At 38.1% G+C, this 23,570-nt stretch overlaps 1 protein-coding gene across 1 annotated transcript in view; it reads right to left on the bottom strand.

Moving 5' to 3' along the window:
* Nucleotides 1-23,570, bottom strand: part of NEK11 (NIMA-related kinase 11) — a 238,017-nt gene that overhangs the window by 147,382 nt on the left and 67,065 nt on the right. The window contains 2 exon segments of the mRNA XM_012663819.1: nt 14,592-14,718; nt 15,682-15,746. Coding sequence (XP_012519273.1) covers nt 14,592-14,718; nt 15,682-15,746 — 192 coding nt within the window.

The raw sequence follows: 23,570 nt of genomic DNA, 5'->3' as shown, positions 1-23,570 counted from the left end.
TGTAGTAAAGAGTCTAAATATTTAAAAGATATAGTAAAGAATTTTTGAATTAATATCTATGAAGGAAAAATAAAATGCAGCTAAATACTGTCTTTGTAAGACAGTTTGTTAATGTTATATATGCAAAATAAAATTTTAATTATATTAGTCTAACCTTCCCTCTAATGTGTGTCCAAGCATTTTGAAAAGAAAGCTGGCATTATTTATTGTTTTCTGAATATAATCTATTTGCAAGTAGGGTGGAAGAGCTTACAGCTCACATTAAAATGGATAATTCTCCCACGGTGAATATGAAACAGAATATTAAAATTCTAGGTAAGTCCAACACTCATTTGGATTAACCATGCAAATCAGCAACCTCTAAACCAGCAGAAAAAATCTTTTAAATAACTCTACATCATAAAGAAAACTAAGGGGAAACTCCTGCCTGAATTTAGTATTAAGAAATAACTGCTCTGCTCTTGAATAATGGGTTTTTATCTTATGGGAATTATAAATTATGAAACTGGCCAGGTTTTCCCTTTTTTTTTTTTTTTTTGTTGAAACAGAGTCTCAGTCTGTTGCCCAGGCTAGAGTGCCATGGCGTCAGCCTACCTCATAGCAACCTCAAACTCCTGAGCTCAAGCCATCCTCCTGCCTCAGCCTCCCAAGTAGCTGGTAGGACAGGCATGTGCCACGATGCCCGGCTAATTTTTTTCTATATATTTTTTAGTTGTCCAGTTAATTTCTTTCTTTCTAGTTTTTTTTAGTAGAGACGGGGTCTCGCTCTTGCTCAGGCTGGTCTCGAACTCCTGACCCTCAAGCGATCCACCCGCCTTGGCCTCCCAGAGTGCTAGGATTACAGGCGTGAGCCACAGTGCCCAGCCCAGGTTTTCCCTTTCATGTGAGTCTCTTGAAAGATTAGAAATAAATTTGTGATTGACCTTGTGTAAGTTATATTTTATGCAATTTTTAACACTGTCCTAAATACAGGAAAGGGAATACATAAATAAATACATATGAATAATATCATTTAACTATAGTGTGTTCATGAAAATGAACATTTGTAAGAGAATTTTGGATATATAGACTAAGAATATTTCTGTTCCAGAAAATAACAACACTGAAGATTTCTAATTGATCAGTACTTCACATTTTATAAAGCACTTACATATATGTCTCAATAGAACCTCATAACTTCCTAGTGAAATAGAGCCCATATCATATTTTTCCTATTTTATAGATAGGAAAATTGGCTCAGAGAAGTTAAATGACTTGGCCAAGATCACATAGGTGGTAAATGGCAGAACTGACTCTTGAATTGAGTCATTTATCTTTCTAAATCCTGAACTATTTACATTAAAGAATGCTAGGAAGAAGAGGGATGTTAGGAAAAATTGCATGATATCAACTAGAACACCAAATCAATGTAAACATTACAAATGACAAAAATTATTTGAAGCTCAATAAATTTATATATATAAGCATACAATGTTATTGGGTGTATACAGACTATTAAATGGTATTTAATACCATTAATACCAATGATAGTAAGACTATTAAATGGTATCTGGTATAGTTGCATTTACTTAGATTTCTATGCCTAGATAAAAATTTCCTTCAAATAAAGATGAAATAAGATGTTTTTAGCCACATAAAAACAGAGAATATATTATCAGCAGGAAAGCATTTAAAAAATCCTAAAAATGAATTTTTCTAACAGAAGAAAAAATGATCTCGGGCAGAAACAAGGAGTACAAGAAGAAATAAAGAGCACCAAAAACAGTAATTTTGTGAATATGTATAAATGAATATTAACTCTACAAAATAATATTAACAATATCTTATACAGTTTAAAAATCATGTAGAATAAAAATTCATGACAAAAAATGCAAAAGACATAAGGGGGAAATAGAGGGAAGATATTTCAAGGTTCTAGTATTACTAGCAAAGTGGTAAATGTAATAATTTTTACTAGACTGTAGTAAGTCAAGGATGGATGTTATAATTGCTAGGATTATCACAAGAATAGTAAAATAATTTATAACTGACAAGTGTACAACAAGTTACTAAAGGTAAAAAATCAAATTACAAAAATTTAAGACAAAAGAAAGCAAGAAATGAGAATAAAAGGAACATAATTCAAGTGGAATATATAGAAAGCAAAAAATAAGATGGTGAATAAAAATACAAATATAATTATATTAAATGTAAATGGACAATACTCCAATTAAAAATACTAAATTATCAGACTAGATAAAAAGGTATATTTTGCTCAAAAAACAAATCTTAAATATAAGAACTGGGAAAACCTTGGAGTAGAGCAGGACTGCAACTTGGAGTAGAGACTCAGTTAACCCACAGTCCTAATGTAATGTGAAGAAGAAATAAGAAATTTAGAAATGAGAGTTCTTTGGAGTTCTTTGTTATTGTAGCAAAGCTGACTAATACACCAGCCGCCTACCTAATAGCCTTCAGCAGTTTCTCTTCCCCCAGAAGACAGAGTCCAGGCTCTTCGGCATGGTTTACATGGCTTACTCACCATCTGACCCCGTCCACTTCTTAAATCAAATTTATCACCACTCCCCTCCTTGCCACATACACACACTTTGTCTTCCAGCTAATTGGAAGATACTAAGTTTTTCATGCTTCCATGTCCTTACACACAAAGTCCTCAGGGTCTTTCAGGAGTTAAAGAAGGCCCAAGTCATTTGCAACTATTTTTAAATTCCCAGTGTGTTTTTTTTTCCTACACAGTCTGCTCCTTCTTCTCCCAGTAAGCAGCCCCCACCTTTGGTCATTGACACTGGGTCCTTTCACCTGAAATGCATTTTGTCAAACTCTTCTTCATCTTTCACCATCCCAAGGAGGCATCACCCACTCTTATCGAAGACTGAGCTGAGGCTCTGCACCCCCAGCAGTCAATCACTTTCTCCTTTACACATCAGAGCTTTGTACCGCACTGTAACAGCATGCAGCAATTTGTTTATATGTCTGCTAATCCTTTGAGGACAGAAACCAGAATTTATATGTTTTCATGTCTTTTTCTTTCTGCAGACACCACCCCAGGGGCCAGAGGGAGAAAGGCTAACGATATTAGATATCCTGATAAACTGACTTTCTGGAGGGGGAGGGGAAGCTCTATTTGTAGCATTCAACAATTTCCATGGTGTAAATGCCATGGCTGATTTCAAATTACCAATGTGATATTACTGAACACTGAGTTGAGAAGAGATGTGAATAGTTGTCTCTTGTGAGCTGGAATGAGCTGGCTCCAGCAAACCACTGAATTATGTGAATGACGGAGGGATGTAGTGGAGTCACATGATGGTCCAGGGCTGGGACTAAGGTTGGGATATGGGTTGGGGGGAAGGAAGTGAAGTCAGCAGAAGTGAAGGGAGATTTCTAAGGCACATGGAAAAGTTGCTGGTTCAGAGGTTCTTAACTAAGGTCCAGATTCTTGGATTCTAAGCCATCAAATGGACCAAAAAATAGAGTGCCAGCCAGCTTTCCTGGCTTAAAGAACTTCTCTGAAGCCATTTATTGGGCCTTTTTAAATAAAGAAAAATACTTCCAGCTTGCCATAATGGAGGGACAGACTAGAGGCTGCTTCTCAATTCTTGCTTGCTGTCCTCCTGATAAAGCCCTATTCCAGTCACCATCACTGCATAAGAAATCATCCCAAAACTTAGTGTCTTAAAACAATAATCAGCAGGTGGGGAGCTGGCAGCAGGGGAGCTGGTCCAGCTGTGATCAAGCTCGTGCTGCCGGGGCCCTGCTGCCCCATCCACTGCAGCCCTGACCCTTGCTGGAGCCCTGCAGCTGGTCCAGAAAGTGGCCCCCTACAGAGCCACGCCTGGGGCAACTGCTGCTGCCCACCGCTCACACCACCATCTTAGCACCATGAGAAGGACCAGGGAGGACGCAACTGGAACTAATCTTTCAGTCCCACACCCACTGGGTTATGACTCAGGAGTGGGAATGGTCTCTCCTTTAACACTGGCAGGGAACTCAATTTGGCCAGAGGGATCCCCTAACTGGGGGAGGGCAATTTTCATTACAGCAATATCAGACAGGGGCTTTAATGCACAAGGACGGCTGTAGGTTATTACTGGGCTTACACAAATTGGGATTCTAATGCAGATGCAGATGGTGTGAGAATAAATCATTTCCAAAAGTGTATTCTGGCAGGCCTCTGGAGGGGAGTGCCTAGACCGAAGAGTTTAAACAAGGTCCAAGAATTACAACAGAAAGCTAATGAAGATCCCTCTGAATTTTTGGAATGCATTGATCAGGCATATTGGAAATATACAGATGCAGATCCAAAGGTCCCTGAAAATTTGCACACAGTTAATATGACTTTTATAGGACAGAGTGCTTCAGACATAAGGAGGAAGCTGCAGCATGTAGAAGCAGCAAGGGGCATGAATCCCTCACAGCTTGTTGATATCACCTTTAAAGTATATAATGACAAGGAAGAACAGAAACTGAAACCTATGTGTGTTCTGTTAGCTGCGCCAACCAAGCGTCCTTCAAGACAGTCAAAAGGAAAGGGTAGCAAAAGTCACCCTAGGCTGAAGTACAATCAGTGTGCTTTTTGTGAAAACGAAGGATATAAGAACACTGCCCGAAATTGCAAAGGGCTCCAGGTAACAAGAAACTCCCAGGAGAGCAAGTGGTTTTTCAAGTCCAGGGCTCAGATGACAAATGAGGAGGCCGGGGCCTCCATGCCTCACTAACAGCTCCAATCCAAATATCCCCACAGGGGCCCCAGGTGTAATCGACAGTTGGGGACTCGATTAGTGGACTTTTTAATTGACACAGGAGTGTCGCCGCCACCAAGCCAAGTGGGCAGAAGCAGTCCAGCCCTGCCCCCGCTTGGCTGCCACCCAGGCCCCCTGGCACCAGCCAGGCATGGCACTCCATAAGTCAGACCAGGGGTGGGGGCCAGGCAGTGGCAAGGCAGCCATACTCATTGCCACAGGCCCAGGAGGCAGGCCCCAGGGAGCCTCTGCTAGAGCTAGTATTGCCTCTGCGACCTCCGCCAACTCCAGCAACCCCGACATTCCCAGTGGCCACGTTGGACCTGGGTGAGCAGCAGGAGTACTGAGAGCTGTTCCAGAAGCAGCAGAAGCTCACTTCAGAGGGCACCACCAAGCTCCTGCTGGACACCTTTGAGTACCAGGGCCTGGTGAAGCATACAAGAGGTTGCCCCTGTGGACCAGTTCATTTTGAAGTTTGGGCCTCAGCAGACCTGCACATCATTGCGGCATTTGCAAGAAGCAGCTACCAAAAAGTGAGTAAGGTTGTACAGGCTGATGGGACCCCAAGACATGCAGAAAGAATTTAAATTCCCCCCACCAATGAGTATAGATTTATGCAGGATCTATGTGCCATTAATGATATTGTACAGGTGACTATGAATGGCACTCAGTTGCATTTGAATGGCAGGATCCTGAGACTAGGATGACCTCACAGCACTGCTAGACTCTGCTGCCTCAGGAGTTTAAAAACTCTCCTACCTTGTTTAGTGAGAGCTTAGCAAGGGACTTGTGGAACCTGCAATTGGACCAAGGAATGAGCTTGGAGTCTCAGTGCGGATGCTGGGAGACATCCCATGGCCAGTGGCATACTTGTCAAAACAACTGGACAATACTGTGAGAGGATGGCCCCCTTGCCTCTGGGCAGTTGCAACTACTTGTGACTTGTTATTAAAGACTGTGTCTACTCTCAATCCTGTCACCTTGTTATCAACTGAAGAGAATGAGCCTTTATTGCATGACTGTTTAAAGATTCTGGAAGCTGTCTATTCTAGCAGGATGGATCTGTCAGATCAGCTGATGCCAGAGCCAGATTGGGATCTCTTCACCAATGGGAGTAGCTTTATGGAAAATGTACAACAGACGATGAAGGGCTGGATATGCTGTGGTCACGGTATGATGGGTACTGGAAACAATGGCACCATTGCCTGGGACTTCAGCCCAAAAAGCTGAGTTGATTGCTTTAACCAGAGCTTTTTCAGTTTACTCAGAGGGAAAAAAAAGGTAAACATCTATACGGACTCTGAATATGCTTTTATGATTGTACATTCTCATGGTGCCATTTGGAAGAAAAGGGGGATCCTGACAGCAGGAAATGATATTAAGTATGGCACTGAAATAATGGCCCTGATACAGGCCACGGCTGAGCCCAAACAGGTGGCCATGATGTACTGTTCTGGTCACCAAAAAGGGAGACGCTTTTGTTGCAAAAAGAAATCAGGCTGCTGGCAGAGCTGTTAAGGAGGCCATTAAAGGTGATCTATTCATCTTGGGGCCTTGATAACCCAACTAGACTTAGATCAAAATAAACCCCCCTTAAAACTAAAGACTGGGGCTCTGACATTTGGGATGGCATAGCTAAGTGGAGACAGAATTCTTACGGACTCATTCTCCTACCCAAAGCTTTGGTTTGGCCTCTTATGAGGCACCTACATGAATGTACACATTGTGGGTGTGATGCCTTAACAGATTTGGTGGGACCTCATTTAAGAGGACCTCATTTGCAACAAACTATTATGTGCTCAAAATACTACCAAGACAGAAAAGTGACCTGTTGCATAAGAAACCCAACATGTGGGGACCCACCCTTTCAATGACTGGAAACTTGTATTAGTAGATGCCTTTTCAGGCTGAGAAAAGGCTTATCCTACCCAAATGGAGTGAGCATCTGAAGCTATCAGACTCCTTCTGAAGGAACTCATTCTGAGGTATGGGCTCCCTTCCTCCATACAGAGTGATAATGGGACCTCTTTTATATCAGAGGTAACTCAGCAAGTAAGCAAAATTGATACAGGAAACCCATATAAAGTGGGATAGGGTGTTGCCACTTGCCCTCCTCTGGATAAGGATAGCCCCTAGAAGCAGGCTTAAGTTAAGCCCCTATGAAATAGTTTATGGAAGACCCTTCCTAGTAATCTGAGGTTAGTATGATACTATGACCATGGGTAAGGAAAGCAGAGTAAAGCAGTATGTCAAATGAGTGGGTCAAACACTAACCACTAAGCATGAGTTTGCCTCTTTCAGGTCCCAGCCCCAGTTGGAAGCAGAAAAGTGGAAAGGGGCCCTATGATGTGCCTCTAACAACTCACACATTGTTGAAATTGTCAGGAGTAAACCTTGGGTCCATCATACTGGAGTAAAGAGGTGTCCCATGGAAGAAGAAGACCCAAGCCCCCAGTGGATGGGCCAGGCTCTAGGTGATCTAAAGTATCTGTTTAAGAAGAAGGAAAAATAAAAATGTTGATATTTTTGCTGACCTTTCTTTGGTTATTTGTTCTGTCTATAGGATGGAGAGACAACTCCTTAGTAAGGATTTTCCAGGTTATTGCCTCTTCTGCTGATCTGTCTTGCTGCTGGTTTTGTCATTCTAAACCTCATTCAGTGCAAGTAATTCCTATAGATGATTTCTGAATTTGCGGAAACCAGTCTCTCAGATTACCTACAGGGTGTGACTAATACCTGTGTACTCAGAGGTCCCATGCTTCTTTCTTACCAGCTCTGTATCGGACATTGTGCGCAAGGTGACAGCAAAGACCCACAGTCCTATTGGTGTCTTAGATACTAAGTGGGGTAAAATCTCTCTCATCAGATATCCTCTTCTATTTCACCTTGTCAATCCTCATAGTTATAGTTGTTGCTTATGCCATTTTTTGCCTGGTAATCTGTTGCATTCTTTATTTTTTTTAAATCTACTGCCAAACCTTTACAATGACGTAACTAAGTATAAACCTTCCATCTAAAACGTCGTCCCAATTCAGCAGGAAATAGTTCAATGACTGCATCACCCTTTCTCTTATAGATAGGGAAGGATAAAAATAGACAGTGGGGAATATGTAACAGAAGTAAAGGCCTGAAAAAGAGCAAAATGTTTTATGATCTGTCGCTTTAACTCTCCCCCCCACACTCTTTTGGGAAATTAAAGCTCGCATCCCTGCCCATGGCCAGTAATCAGAAGGGCAGAAGAATGTTCTTTGTTTTTTGTTTCTAGTATCTTAAATCACAGGAGATGGCTAAATGGAAACAGAAGTCATGAGATCACCTTCAAGGGAGATGCTATAGTTGAACAGTAATAGCCCGAAGCTGAAAATCCACTTTTAGAAGCTCTGTATTTAAAAGGGAGGACAATGGTACTTTAAGATGAGAGTCTGACATCCTCCTCATTTGCTGGTAAATGAGTCAACTTCTCTTTCCTTTTCCTCAAACCACTTTTCTTCATTCTTCATTCAGCTGCAGGGACAAGTACCAAACTTTCGGTAACAAAATGATATATCGTGATGCCATCTTTGGAAAATACAATCTGTCACATGACACTAAGGATCATGGAAGCATTTTACCTTATGCTTCCATCCAAAAAAGTCTCTTTGCTCAGAAACCCAGGCCACCATGGCCACACTCTTTCCTTGGCTGAGATGCTCCTGGCTACAAAGTGCTCAGTCCTGGAATTGGGAAGATTCAATTCCAGTTTGACTTCCTATAGAATGACTGATCTCAACCAGGGATTCCAAGACCTAAAACAAATTTAAGAAGCAATTTACAATGAGGCATGGTTACTGGAGATTTAATACATGCCAAAGAATTTGCATTTTTAAAATAATAGATTATAATACAAGTAAATTTTTCTTCAGTAAGAAGAATGGAAGAAAATTCTGAGCTAACCCTCCCTCTCCAACTCTCCTACAGATTAACAAAACAAGGATATATAAACTTGCCTCTTCATTGCTTACCAGAGGGAAAAAATGTATAAATCTCTAAGTCTAAGAGTACAGCCTTGGGAAGAACAGTTCTTCATTGGCAGCATGAATAGCCCAGCAGACCTGCTCTCCAGCAAAACAACCATAACTGGTGAAAATTACTAAAAAAGTACATCTATTTAAAATCTCTGAAAATTATCTTAAGAGCATATAGCAAATACAGAAACACTTATTCAAGAAAACCTACTAAACACAGTAAAACAAGAGTCTGTGGCCCTTGAGCCAGGACCTGCTATCTCCCTCCACTCCTGAGTTTGACAGAAGCTTCAGTATGAACAAGTGTGGCCAAGATGACTGGGCTCCCTCTCTCCCCAGCTCCTAGTCATGGGCTATGATATCTTCCCAGGAGGGACAAGCTTCTAGCATTTCTCACCCCCCACTAGCTCCATGTTACAGAGACTAAATTCCAGGTGAGCGTAGCCAAGATATTGAGGGCTTCCTTCCTCCACCCAGCAGGATGCAGAGATGCAGGATGCAGAGAATACTGGGGCTCGGATCACCCTCCCCCATGCTCACATATAGGGTGATTCCATACCAGAAGAAGCAAGCCAAGAAGACCGGAGACTACTGACCTACTCAGTGGCCTACTCATAAGCAGGAGTGTCACTCTGAGAAAAGTGGGCCATTGTCTCTGCCTCCAGCTCCAGAGAAGCAGCTAAGGAGATTTTGCCCAGGGGGAGAGGCAGGCTGTAATAGACAGAACTTTGAAGTTCACCCTGAAAGGATTGACTTTATTTGGAACAGAGTCTAAAAAATTCAAGCCTAATTTCAATCTTTCTTGAAAATAATGATTTGGTGGTAAGCAATTAACAGAAGACTGGTAGTTCCATGAGAGCAACAAGCCAAACCATAGGTCAGCTAGTTTATTAGAAAGAATCAGAAAAAAGACAAGAAGAACCCTCTGGATGCAGAACAAACCTCAAAAACTGGCCTCAAAAACTATACCTGCAAAGAGGCTCAAATTTAATTAGAAGAGACTGGACAACAATTATGCCTTTTTGGGGCATCGTTGCAAACAATAGATCAATTAGTGGAGGCTAACAGCTGGATGTGATATCAACAAAGGTAGCTTAATGGAGAGAACAGGAAAAGAGATAGAGTCCTAGCTAAAATCACTGTCATCCCAGGTTGTGTAGGATCAGGGCTGCATTCTCTGAGGAGCAACATCAGAGGCTTCATACTTCAGGGAAAATAGATTTTTATTAAAATATTCCAGACGAGTCACTAAATGAGCAAACATGCAAATGACAAACCTCAGGGAAGTGGGGTGGAATGGGGTGAGGGAGAAAAAATGTCTGGAGTTGCTACAATATATTATCTAAAATGGCCAGTTTTCAACAGTTATGAGACATGCAAAGAAACAGGAAGTGTGATGCATACACAGGAAAAAAGCAGGCAACAGATAGAGGGCTCGAAATATTAGATTTAACAAAGACTTCAAAGAAGTCATTATAAATGTGTTCAAAGAAATAAAAATAAAAGTTTAAAGATGTATGACAAAAATATCACATCTAGTAGAAAATATCAATAAATAGAGAAATTACATTTAAAAAAACACCAAATAGAAAATTTGGAGATGAAAAGTACAATAATGGAAATAAATTCAGTAGGGGGAATGAACAGATTTTAACTGACAGAAGAAGGAATCCATGAACTTGAAGAGCAACAGACAGAGATTATACAATCTGAAGAACAGAGAGAAAACTGAATGAAGAAAAATCAACAGAGCATCAAAAAAACGAACAGAGCCTCAAAGAAATGTGGAACACCATTAAGCATGACATACATATAATGACAGTACTAGAAGGAAAGACAGAAAGAAAAAAGTATTCAAAAAAATAATGGTTGAAAACTCCATAAATTTGATGAAATACATCCATTTACACATCCAAGAAGCTCAACTACCTCCAAGTAGGACAAATGCAAATGCACAACCAGATTCCTCATATTAAAAATGTGGAAAGACAGATGATTTACCAAGAAAACAGTAAGACTTTGGTTGAATAAATTATTGTGTACAAGTATAGCATTCTATGCAAACATTTAAATGGTATATTGATGCAGAGCAATGTTCCATTTTGCTAAGTGGAAAAAAATCAGGTTATAAAATTGCATATAGTATAATTATTATTTTGTAATAACAAATAGACTTAGGTATATAACACATTTAACACATTAACTATCAATTAATCAGAGAGTAAGCACTGTACAGAGGGTAGTTATTCCTGGTTTTGTTGCTGCTATTGTGTTTATTTTCATCATAACCAATATCAATTTAACAAGGATTTATTAGCTATGTCATAAACCCTTTTAAAATTCATCAGGCCAATCTGCAGAGTTTGTATCAATCATTTTATGCTGGTCATTGAAAAAATAATATTAATGCTCAAATCTACTGCATCTGACTGATATATTTTCCTATCTCAGTTTTTGTTGGGTGAAAATACTAAAATCGGTCCTTTTTCCCTTGGAAAGCCCTCCCTGTGCAACAGCTTGTTTCTGAGCCCACACAAGAACTGTCTAGGCCACAGGCAGATGAGAGAAATAGGCTCTCTTGCTCCAGAGTTTCCTTTACCAAGAGGCAGCTCATGGGACTGTTGGCTGCCAGCTATTAGCAGGCTCCATTTTTATTACAGGAACTACTGCAAAGTTGGCCTCTGTTTCTCCAGAAAACAGGCTGTTGCCCTCTCTACCCGCTTTCCCTGTTCACCCTGGAAATGTTTTCCTGTGAGGACACTTTCTTGGTCCTGGCAGGTTAGCCAGGTGCTAGTTACTTTCTGTTTTCTTCTACCCATAATTAAGCCTTGTCTGACACTTCTGCCCAAGATCACTAAAGCCTGACTCCATTTTGGGACATGAACTAGACTCCTTCAGTGTCCCCTATCCTGCCAATCTCCATACGGGATCTCTGGGCAAACTCCTGAGAGCTTCACAGTACACACTGATGCCCCCACTATTCCCACCACCATTCCCTCTACCTAAATACCAAAGAGCCATCTGGTTGACTTAGCAACAAGATAAATAAAACAAACAATGAAATATTGTTTCCTTTCTATGTAATTACAGTACCATTATTCCAATAGTATTTATTGTCTTTTATTTGTTTCTCCTACCAAAATAATATATTCTAACTATTCGTAGTATAAATTAACTTAAAGAGCTGGCTTAGGAACCCAACTCTCCTGTAAGGAAAATGTATTCAATAATTGCTTACACAGATCAGCTGTGTTCAAAGCCATGCCCTCAGTGAACCTAATTATCCTAACTTTCCAATTAACTCTTTATAAACTTTTGAAACCTAACCCATTTTTAAAAGAAAGACTTCCTGTACTTCAAGGCTATAAATAAATGAAGCCAGAAAGGTTTAACAGATTGCAGAAGGAAGATAATTTTACATACGGGCAAATATTAACAGATGAAAATACAATTAATGTTAGCTCAATTCTTCTTTAAACATTATAAATATAATATGTACAACTATTAGTGCTAAAACAAAACACCTGCCAATTACTCAAAAGTGTTTTCAATTCTACAAAACATATTCCACAATAAAAGGATGCTACACACTGAGATTCAGAGATAGGTTCTCAACCCCATTCAATCAAATTTTTCTAAGAGTGTCTTCCAAAGATTACTCATCACACTTATGTATTTGTCACTATAATTAATAGTTCTCTGTTATTCTTTCCACTTTAGATTTGGCAATAGAAATTTCATTACCAGATAAGCCTGTTTTTATTCAGATACAACCAAGGTAATTACTAAATTCAGTTACAGATTGAACTACTTGTTCTACTGCTTAACCCCCCTCCTCACTACTGCACTTGACTAGTCTAAAAAAAAAATTACTAAATTCATAATAAGGTAGTTATTTGGGGTCAGGATGATGAGGAATCCTCAGCTTGTACTTGTTAAAAATTAATAATCTCTGCGAGGAGAACTGACCTAATGCTCAGAAAAATACATTTAAATCTGCCTACAATTGTATATTTGGGATGTTTTGGCTGTTTTAAGTTTTTCCTGAGTCAGATATTTTTGTAACCCTGAAATATGATAGCAATACTATCTGATATACCTATAATTCTTCATGCATACTAAGAGCAATTTTTAAAAAAGAAGTAACACTGACACAACTGAGACAAATACTCTATGCTTTACTCTTCTCTCTGTGAGTTCTGTTGCCTCAGTTTTCTAGGAGATATCCACTTGATTTGGCAAGCAGATGCAGATGCCTGTCAAAAAGAGTAGGTTTATTATTACATATAATTTCAAAAACTTAAATGATGGGTTTCATAAATTAACTTACTCTTAAGTCAAATGACATGTTGTAACATATTCCTTAGATACCATGTAATCTTACTTAAATCATGAAGATATTACGTATTTGAATCTATTTTTAAATGTCTATAATAATAATTCACAAAATTAAGTGTGAAGAGAGATATAAGTATGTAATTGAAATTCAACCTGAAGCCCAATATTGATTTTTGCAAAATGGAAAGAGGGACTCCAAAAGAAGCAAGATTTCTCCTGAGGGGTAGGAATCTTATCACTTTTGCTTTTACACCCTAAGGGACAGTGCATTGTCTTGGGCAAATAGTAGATGCTCGATAAAGCAAAATGTAAAGGAACTCATTCCTCTGAGCAAAGCTTTATAATGTTTGGTTTCTGTTTGGTTGGAGTTTTCTTTTTCTTTTTGGGGGGTGAGGGATATGAAGGGGATTAGGAGGAAGGATGAGGGAAGATGATAGGTGAATTGGAAAACACCTCCAAAGCAGAAGTAAGGTAACAATGAAAAAATCCAGTGAAGAACCTATAAATGAATAATCACAAGACTGAATTGAAGGGACAGGATTTATGGTGAACTGCCATAGCCATACCTAACCTTGACAGTGTGTTCTCCCACTTGGAAGGCATAAGAACAAGAACATAAATAATGACCCTTATGAAAATCCCAAGCCATATGCCCTGTTGTGGTTCACTTTTCCCTAACCAGAGAAAGAGTAATTTTCTACTTTGTCTTCTTTAGAAGAATGAAGTGGGACATCTTTTACATTGCTCATCTTTGAAAACTGAGAATTACTTAGGTTGATTTGCATACAATAATTATTTACTTAATTAACAAGCTCTCAGCTAGATTGTTCTTTCAATCTTTAACACGCTGAAAATTACGTAAGATTCCTCTTCAAAGGAAAAATATTCCTCAAATAGGATCTATTGCTTACAATAGAACATAATGAACACAATTTTCCACATGACTTTGCAGTGAGATTTAAACTGGTTCCATGACAAGGAAAGAAAAATTTCCCTGATAAAAGAGCTCAGAGAAACAGAGAAATCTCAGATGCATCCATCACTGAAAATCCAGAAATTTTTTAATTTAGTTTATCCTTAAAGCCAATATCTTTAGTAAAATTCTTAAAAGTAACAAAAAGAAAAAAATACAGAAAAGCTGTACATTCCCCACAGAGATGGAAGTTAACCTTAAAGCACAGTATTTAGGGTTATAAATACTTTATTTAATAGGTTAGCAGAACTATATCAAAATTTCATGTTCATGGTACATCAAGAACTTTCCCTTGTGGTTCAGGAATAAAATTCCAAATTAACCAATTAATAAATGAATAAAGAGAATTTTGGAAACCAGTTTAATGAAATTTATCATGTGCCAAGTGGAAAAGACTTTCTTTTGTTCTGGTCAAGGAATGATTCATGTTAAGGGGATAAAGCGAGTGGATATATTAAGTAAATGAGCTTAAAAACAAAATGCATCACTCTCTTAGGGCAGCAGATGAAGAAGTCATCTGAACCAGCCACTCACCAGATATCCGACTTTGTGTCATATCCTTGGTGTTTCAGAGCCTCAGGACTCATGTAATGGGGTGTTCCAGTTAACGTTGTGGCCAGGTCACAGGATCCCATTAGGAGTCGAGAAACTCCAAAATCCCCTTGAAATAATAATTGATTTTTATAAATACTTTAAAACAACAAAAGTCAGCCCTGGAAGTTAACAACTGAATGAGTGCCTAATTTCATGATTTTATTATGCAATTGTTCATACCATTTTAAAGGGCTAGAAAAGTAATATATTAGTATCTTAAATTACACAATGCTGGTAAATAGCTTTAAAAACATAAGCTTTATAGAAGAAAGACACCTTTGAGCCAGGAAAGTGAATTATGTAAGCTAAAATTCTTTATTTATGGAATTATGGAAAGCTAGACAACTTTATGTAAAAAGTTATTTCAAGTCTGAATAATAGCAAACAGAACGATTCTGGACAAGTTGAATATGATAATGTGCGATTTTATCAGGGGCAGGGAAGAGTTTGTTCTTCATTTACAATAAAGGAAAAATTTTTAAGAAAAGACCTGAGACTATTCAAAAACATGAGTATAAAAATTTGAATCCATCAGCTTTTCTCTTCTTTCCTAAAGTAGAAATGCTTTTATTCCTTCCTTCCTAAGAACATCCTACATGATGATTCGACAACCCAGTAACTGGTACAGTTTTGAATAACTAAAGGTTAGTAAAGCCATTATGTCAACATTTTAAATATCTATGATAATCACTTATTGCTTGTGATAAAATAAGTAGAAACCTGCAGTAATTAATCAAACCAGTAAAACAAGTCTAATGACTTGCAAAGTACCTGGCTTGAAGCAGGGAACTCAAAGTATATTTGTTAAATCTACCAAGTTTGTAGTAAATGCTTTATACCTCGATTTATATCAGATAATCAGAAATAAAATAACAGGGTTTTTGGGGGCTGATCCAGATGAGAACAAAAATTTCAGAAGTTTAAATAAACCAATGATTATTCTAACCCTTCCATATACTTCAATTTGATATGATAACATCTAGAGTATACACTTTCCTGTGTTTTTGAAATACATTTTTTAAAATCTTACCAATTTTAAGCAGATTGCTTTTTAGAAATATATTCTTTGATTTCAAGTCTCGATGAAGTATCCTCCTACAAAATGCAAAAAAAGAATATACAACCTCATGCAAAATGTAAAATTTTTAAAGCCAAATATAAATAATATATATGTTGTATGTGAAGTGATTTACACATAAATATATACTCCCAGATATATCTTTCAATGTTTAAAATCGACAAAGCCACAACATTTTCTAGATTCCCTAAGGAAATACAAGTTTTAAAATAAGGGTTTTAAAGGAAGGGGAACATGTAGTTGGGAGAAAAGTGATATGCTTTTAACTATTTTGATAGGCCAGATTTTATTGTTTTAATAGCATGCTTACACAGTACTATCTGTACTGTGTAAAAACAATAATGATGGTATTTAATAATATTAATAGTCGACATTTATTAAGTCCTGCTACAAGCCAGCAAAGTAAATTATGTCAGTTAAGACTTTGATTTCTGTAATTCTGGAGAGCTAAAAACTTGAAAATCATTGCCTTAAGAAAACCCTTAAAATGATGAACAAAGTATACAAATATCTTTACATATGCACAGCTGAGCTCACAAGAAAATGAGACAAATTCCCTGGAGATTATACAAAAAGAAACTGAAAATCAGAGTGAGCAGTAGGTACTGATTTCTCAGCTGCTCTAGGGGATTATGCTGGTTTCACTAACATATGGGCTGATCCTAATGGCCACGCTGAAACAAAAGCCAAGGCCTTGAGCCCATGTAATTATGTAGAGGTGTAGCTAATATACACATATAAAGTTGGAATCCTACATGTGGTCCATATTTTAAGTGAAAGGATGACCTAGAAAACCTTCACTCACAAGTAAACAAAATGACAAGAAAGCTTATCTTGTATATGGCTGAACTCTGAGTGGAAAAAAAAATCTCCCTTCATATTTTACAACCATATCTCTCTACTCACTCACATTTGACATTCAAATATGCAATAGCTGTATTGCCTCAGAAATCTCAAGCCAAGAAATTAACATAAAATTTGGTTCTCAGCTGCTAATACCCTCTTGGGGCATCTGGCAGAAGCAAACAGAAACTAAGAGTCAGAAGATAACATATAATTGAAATTAGACCCCTGAGAATTTCAGATAATCAAATAAGACACAAACTAAAAAATATGTTTTAAGTGATTAAAATCATTTTTAAAAAGTAATAGTAAACATGAGATAGAAACACCAAGAAAGATAATTCTGACTTGAGAAACAACCAAATAGAACTTCTAGAGAAGAAATATGATTATTAAAATTAAAAATTCAAGATTAAGACCTCAGCCCCCAACTATGATTGAGCAATCTTATATCACATTAAATTTCCACCTTACACAGTTGTATAGAAAATATTGTATAATGCGAACAATGTAAAACCTGGATAAAATTTGTTTTATAAAAACAGTTCTTCACGATACAAGAGATCAGCTAGGGAACACTGAGGCCATCAACACCTGGGGGGCCAGACCCTGTAAAGAAGGGAAATGCACTCACTGAGGTGAGCCAAACATTTCTCATTGTATTTTCCGATCAGGGCATTTGGCATTGGCCTACATAGACCTTGGGTAGTTTTACTGGGCTTGGAAGGCAAACATTGTAATTCATGGTTAGGAAGGCAGCCAGGACTCGAGGGACAAATTTTCCAGAGAAAAGAGAACAACAAAAAAGTGAGGTTGACATTCTACATGAATTTTACCCTTGAGGCATTTGCTAAATCCTAAACTGTTCAGGGGAAAGACAATAGGGGAAAAAACTAAGGCTAAAAAACTAAGCAAACCTGGTCCAGCAGCTAAGAAGCTTGGAAGTGGCCATTCCATCCTAAAAAGTAAAAAGCTGAAAAAAAAATCAACAACTCTTTTAGATCTGTAAGAGAAATTAGGATACAGGGCAAACCATTGTCATCAAAACTGGAGAGACAGGGAGGAGAATACAGAGAATCACAACTTACCAGAGCTGAAACCTACACGGGAATCAGTGCTGGGGTAGGGAAATGTGAACTATAACTGACAAATTGCTGGAGGCTGAGTATGGACATGTCTAAAAGTTAAAAACACTGGGAATACCCAGACATCAGAGGGCTCCCACATTTCTGTGAGCTCCTGGAGCTCTACCAGGTTCTCACAGTGCATGTCAGAGAAAAATCTCCTTGTGCTTCTGGCAGGGGAAGGAGAAAAGGAACCATTTGGAAATGTGCCAGAGCACTCTATTCTTCTTAACAAGGTCTGCCTTCAGGAGAAACTATTTAACGGGAGCCTAATCTGCTGGAGTTTTTTTATGTTTTTCTTTTTAGAGATAGGGTCTCACTATGTTGCCCCAGCTGGCCTCAAACTCCTGGGCTCAAGCAATCCTCCTACCTCAGCCTCCCAAGTAACTGGGAATATAGGCATTTTCTGCCCAGCTGCTGGAGTTTTTTGTTTTTTCAGAGCCTAACTAACCTGGGGTAAGGGAAATACCCCAACTGCTAGAAAATAACGTGGGAGAGAGTCTAGATGACTTTGAGTTTGGTGATGACTTTTTAGATATAACACCAAAGGTAAAATCCATAAAAGGAAAAACTGATAAGCTGGATTAAATTAAAAATGGAAATTAAAGCTCTGTAAAAGATACTGTCAAGAGAGTAAAAAGACAAGTTACAGACTGGGAGAAAATATTTTCAAAAGACATATCTGATAAAGGACTGTTATCCAAAATATACAAAGAACTCTTAAATCTCAACAATAAGAAAACAAAAAACCTGATTAGAAAATGGGCCAAAGATATTAACAGACACCTCACCAAAGAAGATACACAGATGGAAAATCAGCATATGAAAAATGCTGCACAATGCATGTCCTCGGAGAAATGCAAACTTAAACAACAAGATACAACTACACACCTATCAGAATAGCCAAAATCCAGAACACTTACAACACTAAATGTTGGCAAGAATGTGAAGCGACAGAAACTCTCATTCATTGCTGGTGGCAAGGCAAAATGGTTCGGCCACTTTGGAAACAGTTTGGTATTTTTTTGTTTTTATAAAACTATGCATACTCTTACCATATGATCCAGCAATCATACTCCTTGTTACTTACTCAAAGGAGTTAAAAACTATGTCCACACCAAAATCTGCACAATGATGTTTATAGCAGTTTTATTCATAATTGCCCAAACTTGGAAGCAACAAGATGTCCCTCAGTAGGTGAATGGCTAAATAAACTGGGAATACATCCAAACAACGGAATATTCGGTGCTAAAAAATGAGCTATCAAACCATGAAAAGACACATAGAAAACTTACATGCATACTACTAATACTAAGTGAAAGAAGTCAGTCTGAGAAGTCTATGTATTGTATGATTCCAACTACACGCCATTGTGGAAAAGGCAAAACTATGGAGATGGTAAAAAAAAATTAGTGGTTGCCAGAGATTAGGGGAAGGAAAGGACAAATGGAGGAGCATAAAGGATTTTTAGGGCCATGAGACTACTCTGTATGATACTATAATGATGGATACATGTCATTATACATTTGTCCAAACTCATAAAATGTACAGTACCAACAGTGAACCCTAATGCACACTATGGACTTTGAATGATAATGATATGTCAGTGTAGGTTCATCAGTTGTAACAAATGTACACTCTGGTGGGCAATGTTGCTAATGAAGAAGGCGATGAATACGTGGGGGCAGAGGGTATACGGGAAGTCTCTGTACCTTGCACTCAATTCTGCTGTGAACCTAAAAAACTGCTCTAAAAAATAAAGTCTATTTTAAAAAATTAATCAGTTTTTAGTAGATTCATTAATTTGGATTTCAGGATCAACAAAAGAGGAGGGGTCTTGGTAAAAAAACTAAAATCTTCAGCTGAAAACCTTGACAGACTTCATAGAAATGAAGAAAAACTATAAATAGACCAGTCTTCCAAAAGTCTGAAACTAAAAGTAAACTATCTCCATCCCTGAGTGGATCGAGGTGATCTGCCCTTACTGTAACTGCCAAACAGAGAAAAAATTAAATTCTCTCCAGAGGAAGATTGTATCCTCCAAAATCTTCAGGTGTACTGGCTTACACCTGTAATCCCAGCAATTTGGGAGGCTGAGGTGGGAGAATTGCTTGAGGCTAAGAGTTCAAGACTACCCTGGGCATATAGCAAGTGAGACACCATCTCTACAAAAAAATTTTTAAATTAACCAGGTGTAGTGGTAGACACCTGTTGTCCTAGCTACTGGGGAGGCTGAGGTGAGAGGATTACTTGAGTCCAGGAGTCAAGTTTATAATGAGCTATGACCAAGCCACTGCACTATAGCAGCCTGGGTGAGACAGAGTGAGATCCTGTCTCTAAAAGAAAAAAAAAAAAAAAGAAACGAATAATGGTTAATGAAAATATTTCAACTGAAGCACAAAAAACATTATGTCGGTTAACAATGCTATAAACCAATAAAGCAGAGTAAGTGCTAGAGACTAACCAGGGTAAGAAGAGGCTATTTTAGATCGAGTGGTCAAGGAAGGTCTTAGAGAAAGAGACATTAGAGCAGAGATATGAATGAATCAAGGAAACGAGCCATTGTTGTGGTTGTTGTTATTGTTCATATTGCTATTGTTACTGTTACCGCCAATATATCAAAAAGGATAATTTGTGTGAGGATATCTAGCATAGATATATGATGATCAGTGAACAAAAGAACACGAGCTGTGCAGATTGTCTCAAGAGAAACAAGATCTGAACCACCGAGAGTGATTTAAACCACATCATCCTTTTCCCTCTTTCCCACACTCCACTCCTCACTGTAGGCTCTCCTTGATTCCCACTGCTGGCTAAGTCGAGGACAAGCTAGCATTTGGAGTCCTCCATTTCCAGCTTCCTCTTCCACCTGTTTATACATCTCTAAGAAATGGCCTGACAAAGGACTTTTTCCAATTGGTTAATTCATTCATATGGAAAAAATGAAGAAATAAACATTTAGTTATATATTTCATATACCTTTTAAAAGGAAAAAAGTCTAAGAATAATTATAAGTCTAGAAAATCTGAGCCAAGAAATTGTCCCACCTCTATTGTAGCCAACTGTGGCACTTGCTTTATCTTAAATACATCACACATATTTCTTCCTCTACGTCACTGCTCATATTAAAATGCCTTCCTTTATCATCCCTGCCTCTCAGAATCATATCCATCCTCCAGGACTGTATTGAATACAAACCTCATATACTCCCTCAGAGTCCCTTGACTATCTGCTTCCTTCCAAAGATGCTGACCACCTCTGGTATTTGAGGCCAATCAGTCACTTGCCTGGGAATGACAGGCCCTCTGGCTCCTGCCACATATGTATGAGGATGAAACGCCACGCTGCAGGATATGGAATCTAGCATTCCAAGTGGCAATGTAAGGGACTAATTCATGCAACCTAAAAGCCCAAGGAAGTCAATTCCTTTGAGGTAAACTACTGAGAAACAAGAGGCAAAAAGAAAGCAAGCAGATAAATTTCCTTTCTTTCCTTTTTCTAAGGCATGTAGCCCACATGCCTGTAAGTCGTACGAATATTCCTGCCAAGCAACCCACTATTGTCTCTCTTCCATTCTTTGTTAAGCAATAGCCAGTACAAAAACATACCACTTTGCTTTGCCTCACTTCAATTTGTCCTCATTCTTACCACCCTGGGTCTATCTATACCTCCCAAGGAAGCTATCGGCACTTCAACCCTTGTCCCAGGCTCAGTTTTCTAGAGGCCTAAGTTTAGGAAAATGTCCCTATAACCTGATTGCTAACTACCATTTCCAAAACCATCAACAAGTTAGACATGCTCTCCCTCATCTCTGCTCTTCTGTTCCTCTTTTGACACCATATTCTACAGCTGACCACTCTTGCTAAATTATAAACTCTACAAGGTCCATATCTGACTTGCTTGTATTATCCCCTATAGTAATTGTAGACATTTATTAAAATTGGCAGGTTCAACTTGATTGAATCTTTAAGTTTACATGTGCTTGACCTTTTCAAAATATTTTTGATTGACATCTTTCTAAAATGTACTATACAATTTCCTGATGATACAAACTAAGAATATTGTTAATGACTCATGATTATATTAGACATCAATTACTATGGTGTATCTAATCCTCAGCCTGAATAGGAGATCCTGCCTGGGAGCAGTATTCCTGAGACTTAGGCCATGAATGGGGATATACATTTATAAAATTAAAATCTGTCCTTTAACCCTCAACTTAAAACCCTTCAATGGCTCTGCACTGCTCCTGGAATAGAGTCTACAATCCTATACAGAGACTTCAAGATCTGACCCTGCCAATGCTTCCAGCAGCCTTAGCAAATGCTCAAGCCAGGTTTGTATCATCTTTTCCTTTCTACATGGTTCTTTATTCACAATAAATGCTCAATAAATGTATGTTAATTTTAAAAACACTATCCTTGGCACAAAGATGAATACTATCTAGTGGGACTCATTCATTAATCCAAAAAAAAAATTATTGAGTGCCAACTATAAGCTATGTGCTATACTACATACTCTGAGAGATATAAAGATTCATAAGACAGGGCCACGTATTCCATAGTGCTTACGATCAGGTTGAAGCAATTTTTAAAAGTTCATAAACAAGTATAAGAGATGGCAGAAAGGGAACCTAGCCATTGTCACTTTATTAAAGAATTATTTATAATTATAAATGGTTACCAATAAATATATTCACCTAGCCATAAGGAACATCCCTCCCAACATATGATCACTCTAAATTACATGTCTACAAAATTAATAATACTATTATTAGTTAAAACCAGAAATATTAGTTATAAAAATAATTTTTTTACCACTACAATTAACAATAATACAAGTATAATGTTACCTTTGTACAGTGGTCAGACCTCAACCATCCAAAGCAAAGCTGCAAATTCTGACTAAGGAACATATTTAAAGAAAAGCCACTCAGAAAGTTTATATACTTTACTTCATAGGAGACAAACAGGCAGACACTCTTGGGCCTACAGAATCAGAATTGTATATAAAGTGAGGAATTGGGTATAATAGTGGGAGTTTCCTGTAATTCAAATAATCTGTGCCCTCTTTTAGGCTTTAGTGAATTAGAAAGGCATATGTATGCCTGTAGGAGTGGAGAGAAAAGGGAAGAATAAGACTGGACAACACAAGTCTGGGCCACTTCATCTTGGGTTAAATAACCCCAGGTGCTATAATCTTAAGCACTATGCTACTATTTTTTAATATTTTTATGCCCAATCTGGAGATGAGGAAATCAACGCTCAGCAAGGCCAAATAACTTGCCCAAGGTTGTACAGCCTATAAATAATAACTTAGGCCTGTATGACTCTATAAACTACTATTTCCACCTAGGTCTGTTTGACTACAGAAACTTTGCATTTAATCACTATTCTCTACTGCCTTCTTATATTCCCACAATATACCCAGAGCTGGGCTGGGCATGAGTATGCTGTTGTCTACTTAATGGTTTAAAAAGAGGACAACCATATTTATTAACAGAAGGTTAAATGAAATTTGGCTTCCTCTATGCCCACTCTTGAGGTTCTCTTGAATGGCAGGAACTGTTGGATGCCTACTCAGTGACTGTTCTCCTCCTCTTCTCCCTTGCCACCAGAACCTCATGAGCCTCTGGGGAGGCCCGGTAGGTAAAGGCAGCGGGGGGAGTAGGTAGTGAATGCGGAAGGGGGATATAACTGCTGATATGGATACAAACTGGTTAATGCACAATAAGGCCATAAACCCATAATCACTGGGGTTATCTATTCTACTGGACAGAAATTATTTGTGTCTTTAATGGACAAAAATATTCAAGTTTACTTCTGCCTCTACAGAGTGATAAAATAGCACAGATAATAGAAAATTAAGTCCAAC

The sequence above is a fragment of the Propithecus coquereli genome, unplaced genomic scaffold, assembly GCF_000956105.1.
Source record: "Propithecus coquereli isolate 6110/MARCELLA unplaced genomic scaffold, Pcoq_1.0 Scaffold12, whole genome shotgun sequence".
Taxonomy (NCBI): Eukaryota; Metazoa; Chordata; class Mammalia; order Primates; family Indriidae; genus Propithecus; species Propithecus coquereli.
Note: the sequence above shows the minus strand (reverse complement) of the source record. Positions and strands in the feature narration are given on the sequence as shown.